At 40.6% G+C, this 24462-nt stretch overlaps 1 protein-coding gene across 3 annotated transcripts in view; it reads left to right on the top strand.

The window, feature by feature from the left end:
• The window catches only part of LAMA4 (laminin subunit alpha 4), a 402692-nt gene that overhangs the window by 310820 nt on the left and 67410 nt on the right, over positions 1-24462 (top strand). For all 3 annotated transcript variants that reach the window (XM_056566346.1, XM_056566347.1, XM_056566348.1), the window contains exons 5-9: positions 15108-15322; positions 16987-17087; positions 18396-18576; positions 23272-23364; positions 23827-23978. In XM_056566346.1, coding sequence (XP_056422321.1) covers positions 15108-15322; positions 16987-17087; positions 18396-18576; positions 23272-23364; positions 23827-23978 — 742 coding nt within the window. The remainder of the gene's footprint in view (positions 1-15107; positions 15323-16986; positions 17088-18395; positions 18577-23271; positions 23365-23826; positions 23979-24462) is intronic.

The following is a 24462-nucleotide window of genomic DNA, read 5'->3' as shown; positions in this document are numbered from 1 at the left end:
TGAGGGCGATACAATACTGGGACAGACATTCTGTTCATGTTGAGTTACTTCATTAATTCAAACAATATATGAAATTCTGATTTACAGAAGTTAATGGTGATGTTTCAACATAGAGATTGAGGAAATAGGCTACCAAGGTCCAGTCAGTGGACATTGTGACTTCCGTCAGCTGTGACTTCAGCCATATTGGTGGTAGATCCTTACAAATCATAGTGGCCGTGAAAAAAGTGCTATTCCACCTCATCTCCTGATGGCTCTTCTTTTCTTTTTTTGGAGGCTGCATTGACAGCCCATTATAGTCAATGACCGATCATGTGGCCAGCTGGAAAAAGACAAGGGGAGTCAACAATACTGGAGAAATTTGCTCACAACCACCAAACACAGGTCAGCTTTTATATCTGAAAGAGCTTTGGTAAAATGAAAGCTGTGCTGTAATTGGTTGCTGTGGGCAAATAACAATTTTTTTTGTCTTAGCCGCATTAATAAATCTTGGCCAATCTCTCTAAAGTATTGCTTCACTATAAGGAATATATTCTGTTTGTCATTTTTACAGCCACCCCCACTCAATGCTCCCTAGATAATAATTAATTCAGTCCTGGAGTCTGCGATCTGTGGTCCTTGGTTGGAAAATGATGGCACATTTCAAGTAGATGAAAACTGGAGACTAGCTTGTCATGGTTTTATTAAGATACAGTAAATATATAATGGGGTTTTTCAGGCATTTGACCCAGACGATAGGGCATCAATCTAATCAGTGGGAGCTGAAACTTGGCACCCCTGCCGATCAGCTGTTCAGCATAGCCACATCTCCGGCAAATACACAGTAAACATTGTATTATGGTGGTTGTGCCAAGTTACCACAGCGCAACTCCTATTCACTTCAATGAAAAGTTGGAGCTCTATATATAAATATAAATATATATATATATATATATATATATATATATATATATATAGATAGATAGATAGATAGATATAAAGTTTCCACCACACTAAAGTTATACTGAGATTTGATGATAAAAAGTTGACATTCCCTTTAATTATGCCTTCGGTTATTTAAATTTTTTTTAAGATATTGATCTTTATTTATATAATTTCATAGCCCACAGTGTCTGTTCATATATTTTCTGCAATGTGACCACAGCTGGCTGAGCTGTTTCTTGCCCCAGCTGTATACAGTAAACATATTTATGAAAAAATCATATTGAGGAGGGCGACACCAAAATAATCCTTTCATTCAGATGAACAAGAATGTACTGTTTGACTTGGGCCAAATGAATGGAAAGTCCCTAACTTTTTGAAACTCAGTGAATCTGCTAGAATTCTGTTAGAATCCAGATGTCTATGATCACACATTAAGAGGGTGGACGGAAATACCATAGAAACTACTTCGAAGCTGTTTCCATAGTGGTAAACATTGCATGTTAAAATAGTATTTCAAATAATCATGTTGTATAAATATATCTTTGTGAGTAGAAAAGGCTGTAATGATTTAATTATATTATTAAATAATTATATTCTGCTTCCAGAGTGAAAATGATGATGAGAAACTAAGGATCACAGACTACTAAAAAGAACTGCCTAGTCTGTACTATTATAGTTAATGTGCCCCTTCATTTATGTAGGATATATGGTTATATGGGATATATCTAGGGATATATCTAGGGATATATGGGCTATATCTAGGGATATACCCAGACCCTTCTGAAGAGCCACTTTGACATAAGGGTATTACATGCACAAGTGCACAAACAGTACAGTAACCAAAATGTAAACCATTCCCTTATTGCACCATGGATAACTATGCATTTCGAAACTTTTTTAACATGTTTTTTGGCTTATTATCCTTAATCAGAGTGTTATATGGATACCACACACACGCCTACTATCCTATAATAATTGGGGTTTGTGGTGTAAGTGATGACATGTACCAAGTACCTTCTCTTAAAAAGAATTCTATACTAGATAGATGCATTACACATGTTTTGTTTAGAGATGAGCGAACTTACAGTAAATTCGATTCGTCACGAACTTCTCAGCTCGGCAGTTGATGACTTATCCTGCATAAATTAGTTCAGCTTTCAGGTGCTCCCGTGGGCTGGAAAAGGTGGATACAGTCCTAGGAGACTCTTTCCTAGGACTGTATCCACCTTTTCCAGCCCACCGGAAACAATCACATGAAAACAATCACATGACAACTCACATGACAACTGATGATCACATGTTAACCTTTCTTAAAGATACAACATTCTTATATACATAACATAGGGGATAATATACAATTACAGTAGAACAGATGCAGGGGGGGCACAGGGCACACTGCAGAGAGGGTATGGGGTAATAACTCCCATACTGGGCCACCACAAACTCCCCACTCTTAAACACAGTGGTCCTCAGTACCCAGTCCTGGATGGCGGACTGGAAGTGGCCACTGGGGCCTAGACTGACAGTTCCAGGGGGATTATTGTCGAATGTCCTTCACAGGTCCGAATAAAAAGAACTGAGATGAGTCCATGTAGCATTTTTGTGAAAACATCCATACATGTTCCTTTCAATAACTGGACATAAACATGCAGGATTCATTACCCTTATGACTGCACTTTTATCACATTTAATATACTTGAGTTGGATCAGGCTGCCTGAGGCTCTCTACCTGATGCCTTAGCTACTGGTACCCCTCGGCACTAACCACTTCTCCCCAGAACTCTATACATGTTTTTATATAACATACCAGTGTTACCTTTACATACAGCAACTCTGTCACTCTATGTGCTTTATTTATATTTTCATGGGAACCCTCTGGCCAGGAGAGTACCATGTACAAGTGGACAGGAAAAATATTAGACAGGTGAATTATGGACTAGAAATGTACATGTTAGATACAGTCCTAACTAGGCATTTGACTGGCTTATATAATACATTATGTAAGCTGACTGAATTAGACTATGTGTTATTCTGACAACTTTGTACACCACACTACCATTATTCCTTATACCTAGCTGGTAGTTATCATGGCGGTGAGGTGGTGGCTACGCTTCTCCTGATCTGGTCAGGATACCTCCCATATAAATTTCCATGAACAAAAGACACTGTACACTTAAAACTTTTGGTACAAACACATTATATACATTTTATTACAGAACACCATAAACATTATAGTACACCACCATGTGCATTCACTTGTGCAAAAATCTAAACAAAAATATATTACTCTGACAGTATATACATGTTTTTCGAGTTCTCAGTAAAGAATTACGACTAAAAGCCGAGCACATGCTTACGTATATGGTTACAAATAAACTTCTTGACAAGTTTGTCAGGCACTTCTTCTTGAACGTTGCATAACCTGTAACAACAAAAGTACGTCACAAAGCAAAGTTAGTGACAGATAGCAGAATTATCACTGGTAGACTTCTTCAGCCTGGATATTTGCCATCCCAATCTCGTCTGTTGGACTGTTTCAGAGGCTGGTACATATAACGGGGTCCACAGGACTGTGCCCCCTCTAATGGACTCACTCGGGTGTTCCAGTTCACCCGGAACAAGAAAGACTCGGTAATGGTGGGGCTGATGGTGACCACCATTTGCACTGCAGCAGCTTGCGCCACTGGGGGAACAGCAGTTGGTGCCTGTTGGGCTGGCCAAACCTCCTCTTTGGGAGTAGGTGGAGGCACTTCATTTGGTGCTTGCTGGTTAAGCCAAACCTCCTCGACCACAGGAGTAGGCCTGGGCACATTCACAGATGACTGTGGTAGATACTTTGGTACCATGACAGCCACTTCAGACATGTAGATATCTTCCTTCTGGATGGCACCTCTGACTTTAGGTGGCAGCAAACCAAAGGGATCTGCGTCCCAGTCGTCCGATGCAAACAGAACTTGAGTTGGATTCTTTGGATGGGTCAACGCATTGGCCCATTCTCCTCTCATGCTATGTACAGGAGTGTACTCCATGATCTTCCCGCTCTCTAGAGAATGCAATGAAGGGGGGGATAGTCTCTCTGCACTGTCCGATGATTGAGCAAGATGGTCCCACCATGACGACAGTCCATGAGGGTGCCAAACCCCCGCACTTTGTCGAATTTCATGACCGTGGTCATCAGCTTTCCAGGGGTGGCACTCCTTCTCTGGGATGTTCCAGCTTTCTAATGTACAGGGCCTCTAGCACTTTAGTGTCCTGTTGCTGTGCCTGTTGCACCTCATATAGCAGCATCTTCGGGCCATATCTTTCCACTCTTTGGGCCCTCAGCCCTTCTACTATCTCGGCCACCTGGGCTTCTCCTCTGGCCCTCTCGGACTGGGCTGTCGGAACTGGAGGATCGAACTTCCCTACCAGGGGAAGAAGGTGCTCCCTTATATATTGAATCAGTCCAGGCTCATCGCCAAACAACCACTTAGGTAATGGTGGTGACCGGGGACATACAGCAGACTTCTGGACCAGGAGGGTTTGCTCTGGGCTAGGGGTAGAAGAAGGGATAGAGAAAGCAGACTCAGCCGGGGTATTAACTTCTGACTCATCGGTGTGCATTCCGGCCCAAGACCCTCAGGTCCGATGGTAAGGGGGCAGCCTCACTGGTGAAGATCTCGGCGTACCCTCTGCCAGGGTTGCTGGTCAGTCTCCATCGTCCTTGGGCAGCAGGACTTGGTAGCAGGCCTCCTCAGCCCCGATGGAGATTCTCTGGAGACGGTCAGCTAACTCTTGAAACATGTGCACCACAGCGACTTTCTGGTCCTCAGCTGCCATCTTGGGACTCTCCTACCTCGTGCTTGACTGTTCGCCATGTTGCTCCACTTGCTGACTTCCAGCAAACTGAGATGATCCGGTGGCGCTGCTCCTTTTATGCAGGGCTTCGTAAAAATGGCCGCCGGCTGGAAGTGCGTCAGCGGTGCAGCGTTGACTTCCGATCCCCCGGCAACAAGGGCCGGATCTTTACAGTTCCACTTCGGCAAGGAAATTTTTGCACGTTTCTCCGGCACATCTTTAACCCTTGCAGGTACAGGCAACACTTTGTAAAGCAACATAGCTTCAGACCCGATCTGGCACATAGTTGGCACAGTACTTGAACACTTCACAATTCCAGAAAACAGTCTTTTCATCACCTCCCCCTCTATTTCACAAACACCTCAAGTAAAACACTGTTCATTGATAAAGGCACGTACACTTTCTGGCGCAAATTTTATTTGCATCGGCATGTGATTTTCTGGCAATACTGAACAGAGTTCAGACTGGGGAGGACTTGTCTCATAAGGCGCACACCGGTATCCTGTTCGTGATGCCAAAAGTTGTGGTATGGGGTGTGAGATGCAGGGCCGATGGAGTTACCCTAGGGGCAGATGATATTAACCCCTTGCGACACCAGGGCATGGTTTATTCTCAATACCACCTGAAGGCATACCGCTGGATCCTGGGCTAGGCACGGGGGCAAAAATGACTCTGATTCCTAGTTACGGACAATGGTAGCTTTACTGAGTGACAGATAGTACAGTCTATACTGTGTAGCCAGGCCCACAGAGGTGACCAGTGACTTCAGAGACTTTAACCTCTTAAGGACCCAGGACGTATGGGTACATCCTGGGTCCCGGTCCTGCGATATAACGCGGGGTCACACGGTGACTCCGCATCATATGGCGGTGGGCCCGGCGTCATAGTGAAGCCGGGACCCGCCTCTAATAGCGTGCGGCACTGATCGCTGTGCCGCGTGCTATTAACCCTTTAGCCGCGCGCTCAAAGCTGAGCCGCGCGGCTATAAACTAAAGTAAAAGTGCCCGGCTAGCTCAGGGAGCTGTTCGGGATCGCCGCGGTATCCCGAACAGCTGTAGCACAGGAGGAGGTCTTCTTACCTTCTCCTGTGCTGTCCGATCGCCGAATGAATGCTTCAAGCCTGAGATCCAGGCTTGAGCATTCAATCGCCGAAAACACTGATTGATCCATTCCTATGGAGATGGATCAATCAGTGTAAAAGATCAGTACATGCAATGTTATAGCCCCCTATAGGAGCTATAATATTGCATAAGAAAAGTGTAAAAAAATCATTAACCCTTTCAATTATCCCTTCCCCTAATAAAAGTTTGAATCACCCGGCATTTCCAAAAATAAAAAAAACATTATGTAAATAATAATAAAAATAAACATATGTGGTATTGCCGCGTACGGAAATGTCCGAATTATAAAAATATACTGCTTTTTAAACCGCTAGTTCAATGGCGTACGCGCAAAAAAATTCCAAAGTCCAAAATAGCGCATTTTTGATCACTTTTTGTACCACAAAAAAGTGAATAAAAAGTGATCAAAAAGTCTGATCAGAACAAAAATGCTACTGATAAAAACTTCAGATGACGGTGCAAAAAATGAGTCCTCAAAGCACCCTGAACACAGAAAAATAAAAAAGTTATAGGGGTCAAAAGATGACCATTTTAAACGTATAAATTTTCCTGCATGTATTCATGATTTTTTTTTGGAAGTGATACAAATTCAAACCTATATAAGTATGGTATTATTTTAACCGTATGGACCTACAGAATAAAGATAAGGTATCATTTTTGACAAAAAATGTACTGCGTAAAAACAGAAGCCCCCAAAACGTACAAAATAGTGTTTTTTCATCAATTTTGTCGCACATTGATTTTTTTTCCCGTTTCACCATAGATTTTTGGGTAAAATGACTAATGTCATTACAAAGTAGAATTAGTGACGCAAAAATTAAGCCATTATATATAATTTTAGGTGAAAATTTTTAAGAGTTATGATTTTTTAAAGTTAAGGAGGAAAAATTGAAAATGAAAAAACGGAAAAAGCCCGGGTCCTTAAGAGGTTAAGGGCTTGCTGGGACTTGCAGTGGTTCTGGAAAATTTAGTGCAGGCCATGTTGACTTGACAATAGATGACAGTAACTGACTTGACTGAAGACAGACTAAGCTGTGACTTTAGCTTACTTGTAGACTTGTAGCTTGTGGCTGCAGACTTGACTTGAGGCCTCCTATGACTCCAGACACACTCTTAGGTTCGACTGCACCTCAGCAAAGACTCAAGAACTAAGAGAGAAAAGAGACTCCTCCCAGGGCTTCTATGGGGGAGACTCTGGTGGGGTCCCATTGATCACCTTTAAGTCACCTGGTCATTGATACCTCCTGGGATACAATCACATGACAACTCACATGACAACTGATGATCACATGTTAACCTTTCTTAAAGATACAACATTCTTATATACATAACATAGGGGATAATATACAATGACAGTAGAACAGATGCAGGGGGGCGGCCCAGGGCACACTGCAGGGAGGCTGCCTGACAGGGCAGCAAGGGTACGGGGTAACAACTCCCGTACTGGGCCACCACAATGCAAACACAGCTTGTAGGCTTAAAATTTTCATTAAAAAAAAACATCTTATTTGTTACTAAAGGTCAAATCATTTTCTCCTCGTGGTCATATTTCTGTATGAAAAGGCATCACAAGTGCATTTATTGTAAACTGACACCAACCCACTTGTAAGTCTCAGCAGTTTAGGCTGCGGCCTGCTGGTGTCTCATTAGGTGATCTCTATAGGGGAACTGCAGTGATGAGACCCCACCCCCTCTCTGTGATACCTCCTCTCTCTGTAAGGGATTTATGAGTAACAGTAGAAAATAAGTTCAGTGATTTGAAATGGAAATCAGTATGGCTGATACATCAGCTCAACAGGGCATACACAAGAACCTCTAACCTAAGCAAAAATGAAACAAAAACATTTCCTTCACCTGAGTGAGATTCCCTCAACCACAGTATTTTTTTATTCTTTGATAGGCCAAGAAAAGAGTGCTAGGCCTGTATATTAATTTTTAGTGTTTGTCAACCTGAACTTGTAGAGAGTATTACTTTTCTTCATTCGTAACATGCCCCACTTAGCAATAATATAGGCGACAGTACATGATACTAGTCTGTTTACTACCAGTTCACATATGTGCACCTAAAACTGCAATCCTCATAATCTGTCAGCCAGAGCAGAGGTTCCTAACCTAGTCCTCAAGTTCTACCAACAGTCCAAGATTTGATATTTTCCCTGTTATTTTCCAATGGGGTAGCTTGAAGAACCTAGAATGTTGGTGGGCCTTAAAGGAGTACTCTACCTCAAACATCTTATCCCCTATCCAAAGGATAGGGGATAGGATGTTAGATCATGGGGGTCCTGCCACTGGGGACCCCCACAATCTCCGGTGCGGAACCCAGTCATTCGGCGCACAGGGGGGCAAATTCAACTGTGGATGTGGCTACCACGCCCCCTCCATTCACTTCTATGGTAGGAGTTGTGATGGCTACGTCATAGCCGTCCAGCCACCTCCCATTGACATGAATGGAGGGGGCGTGACGTGACGTTCACAGAGATCGAGGGAGTCCCCAGCAGTGGGACCCCCGTGATCTAACATCTTATCCCCTATCCTTTGGATAGGGGATAAGATGTTTGGGGCAGAATACCCCTTTAAGGACTGGGTTGGGGATCACTGAGCTAGGGAATGGGCATAGACAGCCAAGCTGACCTTACACATTAGACATTTGTTAGTAGATTCTCTAACAATGGGATATATATATATATATATATATATATATATATATATATATAAACAGTTGTCTCCCACAATGTCTTTTAAAAAAGAGTAATTATTTGCTTTCCTAAATGTAGCCATACCCCTGCCATTGCTGTCTACCACCAGTTATCTCCTAGTCCCACCATACACATGATGGTTTGGTCATCTAAACATTTATGTGTTCTGGATCAAGAAAGAAGAGGTATGCCATTGCTAAGCTCCTCTTACAGCAGATTATTTTTCTGAAATTAAAAGGGACGGGTATCTTAAAGGGGTTATTCAGGAAAAACAGAGCTAATTTCTTTCAAAAACAGCTCCATGTTTGCCCCCAGGTTGTGTGTGGTATTACAACTTGGCTCCCTTTACTTCAATAGAACTGAGCTGCAGAACCCCACCAACCTGGAGACAGAAGGGGGATTGGTTTTTTGGAAGAAATTAGCTCTGTTTTTCTATTCCTGATAACCCCTCCAAATCCAAAATGGCAAATTCCTCTTTCCTCCGAATGTCACGTGTTGAGGGAGAGTCGGGAGATCTCCATACACATTAGTCAGTTTACAGATTCCACCGAAATCATTTGGTTGGGTTACTTTATTTCTAAAGATATAAGCAACATGAGTGGGTGTTTATTCCCTCCCTCACAGCATCTCACTGTGTGCACAGGACAGTGACCAAAAATAACTATTAATATAGATTAAAACAGTATATTAATCAGATTTTCAGACCAATATGGTGTATTAGGATTGCTTCAAAATGAACTGATCATCACAGATGCAAAGAACGTTTTTCCAGACCAGTGTTCCCCAACCAGTGTGCCTCCAGCTGTTGCAAAACTACAACTCCCAGCATGTCCGGACAGCCAAAGGATGTCTGGGCATGCTGGGAGTTGTAGTTTTGCAACAGCTGGTGGCACACTGGTTGGGAAACACTGTTCTAGGCCCTGAACTGGGGTCATCATCATTACTGGACATCTCTTGTTACCTTATTAGTAGCAGATGTGAGATTTGGTGTTGTGGTTTTGCTGTAGTTTTAGTTGTTTTAATGGCATCATTTGTGAAGCTCATTTGAGAACAGTAAAGCTTATGCTGACCATGGCCTGCAGCATCGCATTCATTCTCACAGTCATGCTACATTCAGCAGGCAGTACAAAGATCTCAATAACATTGCCTTTCTCACCGCTGTCCAAAAATAGAAATGCGTTAACCATTCTGTTGGACTCAAGAAGCAGCTCATATTTCGAACCCAATAGAGAGGCATATTTACGGACATCAAGGGATTTTTATTAACATTGAGTCAGATAAGAAGGACAACTGATAAACTAAATCGTTCCTGTACTTCTCAAGTTGACATGAAGCTAGAAACACATTTGCAGTTTTGATGTAGGTTAAAGATGTACTCCGGTGTTTTAAATCAACTTTTTTGTTTGACCATATTGTTCTCTGCTGACACCTCTGTCCATGTCAGGAACTGTCCAGAGCAGGAGCAAATCCCCATAGCAAACCTCTCCTGCTCTGGACAGTTCCTGACATGGACAGAGGTGTCAGCAGAGAGCACTGTGGTCAGACTGAGAACTGCTCAAATTCCTCTGTAGTATACAGCAGCTGATAAGTACTGGAATGATTAAGATTTTTAAATAGAAGTAATTTACAAATCTGTTTAACTTTCTGGCACCAGTTGATTTAAAAAAAAAAAAAAAAACATTTCCACCGGTGTACCCCTTTAATGTGCAGCAAAGTGGAGAAGACTAAAATATCACTATTGAGAAAAAATCCACATGGAAAATTGACCTATGGTGTGGATTTGAAATCCACATTGTGACAATTGTTGCACCAGAACTGCTGCAGATTTATTGCAGATTTTCCCTATTGACTTGAAGAGGAAGTCGAAATCTGCAAAAAAATAAAAATAGAAAATGTTACTTTGTATATGCTGCACAAGTATAGTTCTAGAATCACATCGGGTGTGGGGAAACGCAGGCCACACTGGGTGGTACAATTGTTAGACAACTGTCCAATGCACAATGGAAGGTTTATTTATGCTGCAACTGCTCTCAGGTGCTGGTACTCGCCACTTACAGGTGTAGGGGCACAATATGTCAGATGCTGCTCAGCCAATCACTGGCTGCAGTTGTGACCCGTCTTAGCCAGTCAAGTGGTAAGCAACACGGGACACTGCAGCACTAGTACTAGACCGAGTGGAAATTGGCATATTGGGCCTCAACACCCAGAAGAGGAAAGCACTGAAAATCGGGAACAGCATTGTCAGCGAGAGAGCTCGAAGGTATGTATAGCTTTTTTTTTTTTTTTTTTCATGCCAGTCAGCCTGGGCATCTTTTTAAAAATAAAAAACTTCCACAAGATAACCCCTTTAGTTAGAAAATGGCTTGTGCACAGAACTCGCTATGTGTCTCTCTACACCCTTAACAGCATACTAGGGCCAAATTTATCAAAGTTTAAAGCGCAAGCGAATTTTTACCCCCATAAACTAATCGCAGGGTAACAAAGTTCTTTAGAATTACAAAGCCAAAAACAGAACGAAGTCGGCGCTGCTATAAATCAGGGTGTGATGATGTCCTATGACGATAGACAAAAGCTATGTCTGAACTAAAGCAATCACAATGGAGGATATGAACGGGGGTGCGTTGCCATGAGCTACAGCAATATATAAAGTTCCACACAAAGAGATAGATAGGATCGCACTCACCTGGGTCAGATGCCTCTTCTAGGAGATCCTCATGGACGCAGGTCACGGAGACTGGATCCTAGCCAGGAAGAGCAGCGACATGTGGGAGAGTTATCAGACGCCGGCCACGGACCGTATCACACCTACCGGTGCTTCGTCAGGCCGCTCAAGCGTCATCATGCATCCTCCGTTTTTAAAAGCCCCCTTAGGTGCAACTGCAGGTGTGGGATTTTAACTCAAGAAGTGCTGAACTAAATCAAAATAAAAGGTGGGTTAAAAACAAAGTAACGTCTGCAGCAAATAAATACATGACACCATTATGTTTTATAACAGAGCACCGAATTCTTGTTTATCATTAAGGCCCAATGGTCCATTGGCCTCTAATTTTAATATCAATTTTTAATATCACCTGTGACCCGACGCAGAGAATTATGGAGAGAACACGTTCCTTCCTAAGAAAATATGTGGAAAAAAGAATAATCAGCGAAAAAACTGCTGAAAAACTCCTGCCAAATAATCCTAATAAACCGCAAATTTACATCTTACCAAAAACGCACAAAAATCAACTACCACCTCCAGGACGTCCTATTGTCGCATCTATAGGATCCCCAACACAATATGTTTCAGGCTACATAGATTGGCTAATATCCCCTCTGCTAAAGGAAATTCCGACCTTTGTAAAAGACTCTGGAGATCTCTTAAGATATTTAAAAGGATTTATTTGGAAAGAAGACTATCACCTAGCATCAAGGAGTCTTTATACACTCGTATCCCCCAGGATGCTGGGGTGCAAGCCCTTAAAACTTTTTTGTCTTCCTCCAATAAAACACCCACCTTTATTGAATTCATTACAGAAGGCACTGCTTTAATTTTAAATAATAATTGCTTCCAGTATGAAAACGCCTGGTTTAGGCAAAAACTGGGGACTGCGATGGGTCCCCAGTTTCATGTTCACTGGCTAATATATTTTTAGGTATCTTCAAGCAACAATACATTTTCACTCCACAGAACCCCTTTCTTCAATATATTTAACTAATGCTAAGATATGTAGATGATATTCTAGTAGTCTGGTCAGGATCCCCTACTCAATTCTCTGAATTTGTGAATTATTTAAATACTATTAATAGAGCCAATATGTACTTTACATCTGTGTTTGGTAATAAAAAGCTAGAATGTCTAGATGATCACATAGAAATCAGAGACAATGAGATTCACACGTCAGGATTCCGAAAGGAGACAGCTAGGAATGCTGTTCTTCACTATAATACCGAGAAAGGGAAGAACAGTATTCTGTACAGCCAGTTAGTCAGACTGAAGCGTATCAACACAGACCCCCAAATATTTGAAAGACAAGCTAATGACCTGGAAGAACGCTTAAGAAAAAGAGGATACCCCGAGCGAGTGCTTGTAAGTGCAAGAGACAGAATTAACAAAATATCGAGAGATCATTTATTAGAAAGCAGTAAAAATAATTTTAAAAAAATGATAGAAGAAAAAAGAGCCATATTCTCCTTCAAAAATACCCCGCTTAATGATAATATAAGGAAAGTCATTTATTCAAATTGGCATATTCTCCAGTGTGACCCGGACATCCGCGACATCACAGAAAGTAAGCCAATTGTGAATTACAGAAAAAATACAACAATTAAGGATTATTTGAAAAAACAAAGAGACAAAAGAAATCGTGAAATAAAAATTACCTGGTTAAAAGATGCTAGTTTGGTTGGAAATCATGCCTGCGGGTCATGTTCGTTTTGTGAGCTTAATTTAAAACAAAAAATTATAAAATTAGGTGGTCATACAGTAGTGGTTAAAGATTTTTTAACCTGTAGATCCAAATTCGTGGTGTATTGCATGATATGCACTTGTGGCCAATATTACATTGGTAAAACAGTGCGACCATTGTTCCATAGAATAAGGGAACATATTCATTCCCTACGTACCTAAAAAGGAGCTTCGGAATTCTTGGAACATATGAAAAAATATCATAGTAATAATCCTAAGGATATTTAATTCGCAGCGCTAGAACAGATTACAGAGGGACATAAAGGAAAAGATAAAAGGCAAACATTACTTTTTAGAGAAGCAAAATTGATATTAAAATTAGAGGCCAATGGACCATTGGGCCTTAATGATAAATAAGAATTCGGTGCTCTGTTATAAAACATAATGGTGTCATGTATTTATTTCTTCCCTGGTAACATCCTGCTCGCTGCAGACGTTACTTTGTTTTTTACCCACCTTTTATTTTGATTTAGTTCAGCACTTCTTGAGTTAAAATCCCACACCTGCAGTTGCACCTAAGGGGGCGTTTAAAAACGGAGGATGCATGATGACGCTTGAGCGGCCTGACGAAGCACCGGAAGGTGTGATACGGTCCGTGGCCGGCGTCTGATAACTCTTCCACATGTCGCTGCTCTCCCTGGCTAGGATCCGGTCTCCATGACCTGCGTCCATGAGGATCTCCTAGAAGAGGCATCTGACCCAGGTGAGTGCGATCCTACCTATCTCTTTGTGTGGCTCTGTAGAATTACCTTTTACTGCTTTCTAGCAGCTTTTATGAGGCTAAAAAATGCTTGATAAGACGGACAGCAACAGTCGGATAGGCGTGACTATGGCTCGCGGCCGCCACGCCTATCTCCTGTATGTCATCGCTAGGACTGCTGTGTGATTGGTCCCAGCACATAGGCCCCTTTATTTTCCTTATCTGTGGCAGTGAACATACAAATGTATAAGTAAAACAAGTGCCCGTTCTTCTATCAGTTTATAATGCCCGTTCTTCTATTCTCCTATTCGGTTTCTCCATTAGGCTATGCAAACTAACTCCCTGTGACGGCACTGTAACCTAATAGGAGAATAGGAGAACGGGCATTGTAAACTGATAGAACAACGGGCACTTGTTTTACTTATACATTGGTATGTTTGCTGCCACAGATAAGGAAAATAAAGGGGTCTATGTGCTGGGACCAATCACACAGCGGTCCTAGCGATGACATACAGGAGATAGGCGTGGCGGCCGCGGGCCATAGTCACGCCTATCCGACTGTTGCTGTCTGTTTTAGCCTGATAAAAGCTGCTAGAAAGCAGTAAAAGGTATACCTGGAGAGTAATTCTAAAGAACTTTGTTACCCTGCGATTAGTTTATGGGGGTACAAATTCGAGACAGTTGCGCTTTAAGGCTGTATCTAAAAAAGCGCAGAGCTTCTAAAAATATAAAAAGGCAAAATTAGATGACACAAAATATGCAAAACAGAAACATCTAAACAATTCTATTCTGCTTGATGTCTGTTTGGTTTAATTTTGAACAAACTGTAAACCAATTTTATTGTCCAACTCATGTTTTTTTCATTCTTAGTCTTTACTCAGATTTCCATAGCTGCCCCCTGGTAGGTGTCTATGACTGGGTAATAAGGGGGAAAGACCATTAACACTGATAGTTCATCTCTGTATTTACTGTGTTTTCTTAGTCTGGGATAAACTGTCCATATTTTTAAGTCACAAAGACCATGCTTAGATGTTACAAGTCACATTATTTGCCTTCCCATGTGGTATGGGCTATAAAACATGGTCCAGCACACCCAAAAATACAATAAAAATTCCTGAACATGCTCCCTGATTCCAAAGCTTTATTATCATGACATCAGAAATTAACCATGTTGTTGCCACAGAACTTACATAACTTTTCATTACAAGAATCTTACAATAAATAGTAAGTAACTGAACCATATTCCACAAAACATTGTTAACAAGACCCGGTCAAATGTTTCTCTAAAATGTTAACTCAATATTTGCATTTCATTTTACAATGTGATTTACAAGGTAGCTTTAAACAAAGGGTTTGTTATGGTTACTTGGTTTTTATTTCAGATGTGCCCCAGGCTATTATGGCAACCCATTACTGAGAGGCGGCACATGTAAGAAATGTGACTGCAGTGGAAACTCCGATCCTAACTTGATTTTTGAAGACTGCAATGAAGTAACTGGGCAATGCAACAGCTGCTTGCACAACACCACTGGATTTCACTGTGAACGCTGTGCCCCCGGCTACTATGGAGATGCTAAAGTAGCCAAGGACTGCACAGGTATTGACTAGAGGTTGCGGAGAGTCTGTTTATCTATCATTTTCTTGAATTTCAAAGTTGGCACGTCACTATTATCAATATGTTACTATTTGTAAGTTTTACATTATGTGAGGTTTACCTTCTGAAAAAGCTAAATTATGAGTAAAAAGGGTATGAGGAAATATTACCATATATTTATAGAGAGATAGATACTTATGGTAGTCATATAAAATTCTGACCACAGTGCTCTCTGCTGCCACCTCTATCATGCCAGGAACTCTTCAAGGCAGGAGCAAATCCCCATAGCAAATCTTTTCTGTTCCGGACAGTTCCTGACACAGACAGAGGTGTCAGCAGAGAGCACCGTTGTCAGACTGGAAATAACTACACAACTTTCTCTGTAGCATACAGCAGCTGATAAGTACTGGAAGGCTTAAGATTTTTAAATAGACATAGTTTACAAATTTAGGTTAATTATTATGGGGTCAATGCTTTCAATAAAAGAATATAACACCTGTGTAATGTTCTGTCATATAATTGAGAGAACTCAGGAAATAGCATCAGTAGAGGTTTATAAACTAGTGCCTCAGTGATAACTACAAAAGAGGACGATGGCGTCCATCAAAGGCGGACCTACCATTAGGTGAGTCAGGTGGCCTGAGCCCCCCCCCCCCCCCCACAAGAAAGTAAAATGATTGGTGATGTGTACAATTTGCGCATCACCACTCAGTATTGTACAGGAACAGAAATCCCTGCACCTGTCCTCACAGCTCTGCAGCTCATCACGTCATCTCATCACGCACGGCCTGCACTAGAAGTCCTGCAATGGAACAGACTCAGTCCTGAAGGAGGATGGCTGGCGCCTTCAGAGCTGAGGAGCTGAGACTGAGTGCTGCTGAACCAGAGATCGCGGACACCAGACTGCAGGCAAGAGGGCAATTACAGCGGGGGAACAGATTGAAAGCGGCGATCTGAAGGGTTAATAGCCGCCCGTGGCAATCGTCTGTCAGCTATTAATGGCGGCCCCCAACAACAGGAATTGGGGCCGGCTGGTATGGCACAGCCATGCTCTGGTTGCCGTCTCAGGACGAGCCGGCTCGTGCTTAGACGGCAACCGGTTAAACAGCTATCTGGCGGCTGTTGAAGCAGTCAGCGCTGCCGGATAGCTGTTTTAGCGATGGCCCCGACACACAGAAGAATATGTTGATGCTGCCTTCAACATTCGATGGGCTCTGAGAGGCCATCGTATGTTGAAAGTGTCGTATGTCAGGGACATTGTATGTCGGGGGACGATTGTATAGAAGATTTATGTAGCTTTTATAGATTTTGAGGTTTTTCCTTTTTTTTCTTTTTTGCTGAAGGCACAAAATCTAGTAGAGAGTCTTTTTACTGAGTGCAGAAAAGGTTTAAAAACAATGCAGAAACAGTCGCTGTAGTAACTCGCTCTGCAACCCACACTACGCTGTGACATCTCGTCAGTGAGGGCCTCATGCTCAAGTTTCACCTAAGGCCTCACAAAGTCTATAGCCGCTTCTGGCTCCCATGTTTTAATGTTAGGTCAGTAGATAAAGGTCAATATAAATAATGGGTGCATTTATAATAATCCGAGCCTAGTTAACATTTGAGTACATGATTTAGCATTTGTTGACTAATGTTGTTTTCATAATGCCATTTTCCCATTTCAGAATGCAAGTGTTCCAAGTGTGGTACTGAATTCTGCAATGACATAACAGGAAAATGTCACTGCAAACCCGGTGTCACTGGAACTACCTGCGATCATTGTCAAGTGAGTATTGATTTCCATTTTTACTAAAACAACCAATTATATAATACTGCATATTTAAAGGGTTTTTTTGTGAGGGAGGGATTACCAAAAAAAATTCATAGATTGGGAGTGAAAATTGAGAAAGAAAATATTAGACTTGCCAGTCATGCCTGGTCCAGCACCTCTGTTGCTCCAGAGTCCCTGGCAGAAGTGCCAGTGACATCAGCATAGACTATGCATAGAGGTAATGGCCTCAGTGCTCAAGTGCAACAGATGTATTGTGACGTACACTTTATATTGTTACCCTGCTTTTATATGGTGCAATTTTAGACATAAAGCTAGCTTAAACCAGCAAAAAAAATCCATTAAATGTAATAAAATATTGCATGAAATGTGTAAATAAATAGAATTTTCAATAGTAAGTTAGAATGAAATGGCTTTTCCCATGTAGGGAAAAGATGACTTCTTGCCCATCGCTAGCTTGTTTGAAGCTGATGGAGATGTTTGGCCTCTGAAAACAGCTATACCAGCAATATTACCCAATTTGCGGATATCTACCATTGACATTAATGGGAGGTGCGCAAATGGCATAGCATAGGAATATACGCTATTTACTCAACTCTGGGAAGTTATATGTAGAGGGTGTAGCGTGCAGAGTTTCAATGTTTGCACATCTCCTATTAAAGGGGTATTCTGGGATTTATTTTTTATTTGACTGTACTACAGGGACTGTAAAGTTAGTGTAGTTCATATTATAGTGTCTGTACCTGTGTTTGATGGCTGGTCTAGCAATTTCTATGTGATCTTTGCCACGAATGTTCACTCTTAGCAACATACAAAATGACTGTTGTTTCAGGCCTTTCCCAGTTTGCAGTGTGGTCCGAGACAATGCATCACTAGTCAGGTGTTGAAAGGGAACGTGTCTGTGCTTCAATGGGTGAAGCAACTGCTGGGTGGGAGGGAGATTGTTCTTCAGAAGGCTGCAGGGTATTGTAGTTTCAAGCATAGCACGCATGGAAGGAAGCCTAGCTGTGTTGTAATTGGTGCTGTGGCTTATGTGTGGGAGGGAGATGAGTTACCTCCCACCTAGAAACAAGGGATCCTGGAAATTGTAGCAGGAGGGCACAGAAACAGGAAATAGGCAGTTCACACAAACACTGCAATTTACCACTAACACAAACGGATCTTCGGTAAGCATGTCCATTACCGACTGAAATGTAATTAGTAAAGTCATCTTATGTTAAATGGTAAATTGTTATTCTATTTATTAGGTTTTATTGTTTTTTTACATTTGCATTATGTGATTATTTCTGTGATATAATTTCCTAGATTGGGTACCATAGCTATGACAGCTGTTCGGGCTGTCAGAAGTGTGAGTGCAACCGCGCCTCCTTGGATAACAATTGCGACCCCATAACTCAACAGTGTAGATGTAGACCTGGGGCAGGGGGTCTGAAATGTGATAGATGCAAGTCTGGATATTGGAATTATGGGCCGTATGGCTGTCAGAGTAAGTATTGTAAAAATAGTGTTGTCGGTTTTTTTCACGAAAAACAATGTTCTTATAGATAGATAATGTCTCCAAATATTTAAAAACTATATACATACTGTAAATCCAAAACTCTAACTGTAAGTCTAAAAAAAAATACAATTAGAAACTAAGAAAAAATACAGTTTTAACCCTTTGACTGTGTCATCTTAAAGGGGTACTCCACTGGAAAACATTTTCTTTTAAATGAACTGGTGCCAGAAAGTTAAACAGATTTGTAAACTACTTCTATTAACCCCTTAATGACCACGGACGTATATTTACGTCAGTGGCGGCTCCCGATCTGCGAAGCGCGCTCAGAGGCTGAGCGCGCTTCATATCTGTGGGATCCCGGTTGCTATCAGCAACCAGGACCCGCGGCTAATACCGGACATCGCCGATCGGGCTGATGTCCTGCATTAACTCTTTAGACGCCGCAATCAAAGTTGATCGGGGCGTCTAAAACGGGAGAATACACTGCCGTTTAGCTCGCCGGAGCTGTTCGGGATGCTGCGATTTCACCGATGAAATTGCGGCATCCCGAGCAGCTGAGAGAACAGTGGGAAGAGTCTTACCTTCTTCCTGGCTGTCCGATCAGCGTTTGATTGCTCCAAGCCTGAAATCCAGGCTTGAGCAATCAAGCGCAGAAAACACTGATCAATGCATTCCTATGGCAATGCATTGAACAGTGCCTGCAATCAGTGTATGCTGTATCATAGCCCCTAGAGGGGGCTATAACACTGAATAAAAAAGTTTTAAAAAAAGTTAATAAATGTGATTTAACCCTTTGCCAAATAAAAATCAGAATCATCCCCCTTTTCCCATTTAAAAAAAAGGGTGTAAATAAAAATAAAAACAAACATATGTGGTATCGCCGCATGTGTAAATGTCTGAACCATAAAAACATATAGTTAATTAAACCGCACGATCAATGGCGTATGCGCAAAAAAATTCCAAAGTTCAAAATAGCGTATTTTTGGTCACTTTTTATACCATAAAAAATGAATAAAAAGCGATCAAAAAGTTCGATCAAAACACAAATGGTACCAATAAAAACTTCAGATCACGGCGCAAAAAATTTGCTCTCATACTGCCTCGTTCATGGAAAAATAAAAAAGTTATAGGGATCAGAAGATGACAATTTACGTGCATGCAGTTATGATTTTTTCCAGAAGTAATACAAAATCAAACCTATATAAGTAGGATATCATTTTAATCGTATGGACCTACAGAATAAAGATAAGGTTTTATTTTTTAGACATGTGCAGAACTAAAAATTTTGTTTCTTTTCGTTTCGTTCATTTTCATTTTAAAAAATTTTCGGTTCTGTGAATATTCGGAATGCTGTTAATTAGTTATATTCGGTTAGGCTAAAAAAAAAATTCGTTTTCGGATTCATTCGTTAATAACATCGAATGCATTTGTTAATTTGGATCTTTCGTTATATCTGTAAAATTCGTTAAATTTAGCATTTGTTACTAAACGAAATGCACATTAGTTTCACTTGCTGATCCTCTTTTGTAATAAATATCAGGTGTTACCTTAGGATTCTTGTTGTTTTCACCTTTTTTGCAGTTTTCTCTGTGTAGGAAGGCAAGTTTTCCTCAGGTAAACCCAATGAAAAGAATGTAATTCATTCCTTACATTCGGTTTACTCATAATGAATGCATTCGTTATTCGTTAACATGCATTATTCGTTATCCGTTATTTAACGAATGCATTCGTTAACCGTATATTCATATTCTTTTTTGGAAATATTCGATTTTTTTTTCGTGCATTCGGATTGTAACGAACACCCGAAAACGGGAAAATTCCTTAAATTAAGTATTTGTTCCGAAACGAATTGCACATGTCTATTATTTTTACCGAAAAATGTACTGCGTAGAAACGGAAGCCCCCAAAAGTTACAAAATGGCTTTATTTTCTTCAATTTTGTTGCACAATGATTTTTTTTTCTGTTTCGCAATAAATTTTTGGGTAAAATGACTAATGTGATTACAAAGTAGAATTGGTGGCGCAAAACAAAAGCCATCATATGGATTTTTAGGTGCAAAATTGAAAGGGTTATGATTTTTAAAATGTAAGGAGGAAAAACAAAAATGCAAAAACAGAAAAATGCTTGGTCCTTAAGGGATTAAAAAATCTTTATCCTTCCAGTACTTATCAGCTGCTGTATATTACAGAGGAAGTTCTTTTCTTTTTAAATTTTCTTTCAGTCTCTCTGCTGACACCTCTGTCCATGTCTGTCCAGAGCAGGATAGGTTTGCTATGGGGATTTGCTCTCACACTGGACAGTTCCTCAAATTGACAGAGGTGTCAGCAGAGAGCATCATGGCCAGGCAGAAAGGAAATTTTAAAAGAAAATAACTTCCTCTGTAGTAAACTGCAGCTGATAAGTACTGGAAGGATTACAATTTTTAAATAGAAGTAATTTACAAATATGTTTAACTTTCTGGCACCAGTTGATTTAACAGAAAATGTTTTCCACTGGAGTATCCCTTTAAGATCAGGATAGTTGATACCAAGCTGAAAGGTGAGGGTTCCATTTCTGAGACCCCTAGTAAACCTAAAACGGTGGTCCCGTATGCCCTGACTGAATGGAGAGGCAGCATGCATGTTTGACCATTACTCCATTCACTCTCTATAGGACTTCTGAAGATAGAATAGAGCACCATATCATTTTTGTTTCTTCCTCCCTGTATTTTAAGAGTGGTGTATTTATCTGATGACAGTGTTATATCAGGGCTTGTTTTTTATTTCTTTTTTTTTTTTTGTACCATTTTGAGTAAAGCTTTTTCATCATATTTTATAAAATGTTTTGGGTTTTTAGATGAGCAAAGATCGGAAAGTCTGTTATTATTTTTTTAATCACTTACAGTGTTCACCTTGTGTGATAAAAAGCATTATATTTAACAGAGGACCTTTAGGAACCAACAAAAAAAATGACATGTTACTATCATTACATAGCTTAGGATGCCCCAGTCACAGCCCTCCCGTTCCCAAGATATGTGGGTTTATTATTTGTCTGACAATTTAGAGAATCATTGGATGGGCATAAATGGGCGTGAATATCAGGTGATGGGCAGGATTATACAGTCAGGAGTTGTGAATGTTGTACAATCATATACATGTATGCCTCATATACACCCCTTGATCGTATAATCCCGCCCATCACCCGAGAGACAGTCCTATTATTAAAGTAAGTCCCACCTATCTGAATGATTTCCAGAATTGTCAGGCAAATTATAAATCCACATATCTCAGGAATGGAAGAGCATGTCAAGAACCTGTAAAAAGGTGTATGATCAGGGCAATCCAAGCTATACTGTCTTATTTTTTTGGGTTGACCACAGGTTCCCTTTAGTGATTTGGAAATTCATATATGCAGTAGGACCAACTTTGTTTCTTTCTTAGTAGTTTTGATTTTTTATTTGAAAAATGGGACAAGGGGAGTAATGTACATTTTTAATATAGATCATTGTTTATATTTTTTTAAAACATTATATATATACATATATATATATATATATATATATATATATATATATATATAAAATGACATTTTTAGTCATTCTAGGGGACCTACACATACGACTATACGACTGCTTATAAAGTATACTTTAGTTGTTACATACTTCATTCAGGAGGCCACTGGCTGCCATGATAACCCTAAATTATGTCGCTGGAGGAAGATGGTCAGAGGCCATAAGGGACTGGCACATTGCTTCTAATCACCAAGATGCCACAGTATATGGGGAGGGGGTTAAATGATCAGCATCGGTGCTATCCCCAATGACAGTCACTGACAGTGAGTGTTAGCTAAGGATATTAACTGGTACCTTCTTCTGTGTATGGAATGGGCTCAGCTCCTCAGCCCGCTCCATACACAATGGATGTTGTCAAAGGGTTAAAGGCAACCCCTTAATAATTTTGACAAAATAAGATGGGGCAGGGGATAAATAATAATTTTTAAAAAAAAGCTATAATAAACCCCACAGCTCTCTCCTAGTCCAGTGCTGCCATTGTCCCAGCTAGATGACATCACCTTACACTGTGCACAGAACATTGCAGCCGATTACTGGCTTCAGCAGTTACATGCAAGGGCAAGTGTCCACAACCAGTGTCCCAACTGGACTATCACTTTAATAATAAATACATTATAATATAATATATTATAATATAAGGGATGACTTACCCAGGGGTCAAGTCCTGGGAAAAAAAAGTGTAGGAACTCACCCAAGATTTCCACTTAAGGGATGTTCCTGCAGGACTTCTGCTAATGGGAACAGTCTTCCTGCTGGGGAAAAAGTGCAGGAACTCAGTTCCCACACATTCCTGGAGGACTTGAGCCCTGGACTTACCCAACTTACACAAAATGCTACCTCGTATTAAAAACATTTTGTTTAAGAAGTTGGAATGATGAGGTTTGGAAACATATGAACATTTGACATAAAGGGTAGAAAAAATGAGCTTGTATTTCCTTGTGACCACCTATATCTGGAACTGATTTAATGCTTACCATGCACGCCTTTCATAATACTGCAGTTACCATGTGAAATGATTCTGTACTATACATATGTTGCACATTATGTACAATAATAAGCATGTGTACTCTTTTCTGTAAAATAACCACTTGCTTATTGTGGGTAGAGCTAACACTTTTTTCTGTTCAACAAGAATGCAACTGTGGCGGTGGTCCTTGTAACAATAGAACTGGAGAATGTTTGTTAGAAGACCCTGAAGCCCCAAGTGGAATGGACTGTTCATTCAGTAAGTCTCAAACTCAATACCTATAACAAATCATCATTTATTATCCTGACGACAAAAAACGAAGCCATCCTCTCTGTCACAGAACCAAAGATTTATTTTTCCTCACGGGAATAATTATTTAGACCTCATAAAGAGTAGAGTGGTCAACAGTCTGATTTATCTGTGAAGAAGGGGCCCAACTTTCCCATTGGAAACTGTAAATAATAACGTTAAGCTTTGGCTAATAGAGGGGGGACCTAAATGGGGCCTCTCTCTAGGAAGTTGTTATGCCCTAATAGAGCTAATGTGCTAAGGTTGTCCAGTAAACACAACATTGTTAAAGTCTTAAATAGGTAAAACGTACTTGATGCAGATACAAAGAAAATATGACATTTGTTTAAAAATGGAAAAAGTGACATTGTGTCTTACAGAAAATGTTGTCAGATACGTTAAGTATTGTAAATTGTTCTCCTGCTTCCCTAGATTGTGATAAATGTATCTGGGACCTGATCGATGACCTCCGACTCAGCGCCTTACTTGTCAATGAAACTAGGTCAACTATACTGAGCATATCCACTGGAGTTGCAGTGAACAGACTTCTTGGCAACATTAATTCCTCTGTGGTCCTTCTCAAGGTATAGATTTTTGAAGATCTTTGAGTATTCGAAAGCATTCCCTTAGATGTTACCACAGCTGGCCTTGTATATAAGTAGGTCCGAAGTCAAAAAGGTATGCTGCAGTGCATGGGTAGTGAGTAAAAAAAAATGTTTAGTCCTTTCTAAAAATTAAAAAATGACTGTGCTCTTGAGTCCTTCAAAATAAAATATTTAAAAATGGACCATGAATAGTCAGTTTGACTAAGTTTGGCCCATTGCACGCAGTATATGTCGGCATACCTTTTTTACCTCTGATGTACTAAAGAACAGGGCCAGCGGTTGTAACACTCTGGAATACACAACTGCAGTAGTTATCTATTCAATTGTATAATATATTAACAAACATTTTTTTAACCCCTTAAGGATGCAGGACGTAAATGTACGTCCTGGTGCGGTGGTACTTAACGCACCAGGACGTACATTTACGTCCTAAGCATAACCGCGGGCATCGGAGCGATGCCCG

This window comes from Hyla sarda, chromosome 3 (assembly GCF_029499605.1).
Source record: "Hyla sarda isolate aHylSar1 chromosome 3, aHylSar1.hap1, whole genome shotgun sequence".
NCBI lineage: Eukaryota > Metazoa > Chordata > Amphibia > Anura > Hylidae > Hyla > Hyla sarda.
Note: the sequence above shows the minus strand (reverse complement) of the source record. Positions and strands in the feature narration are given on the sequence as shown.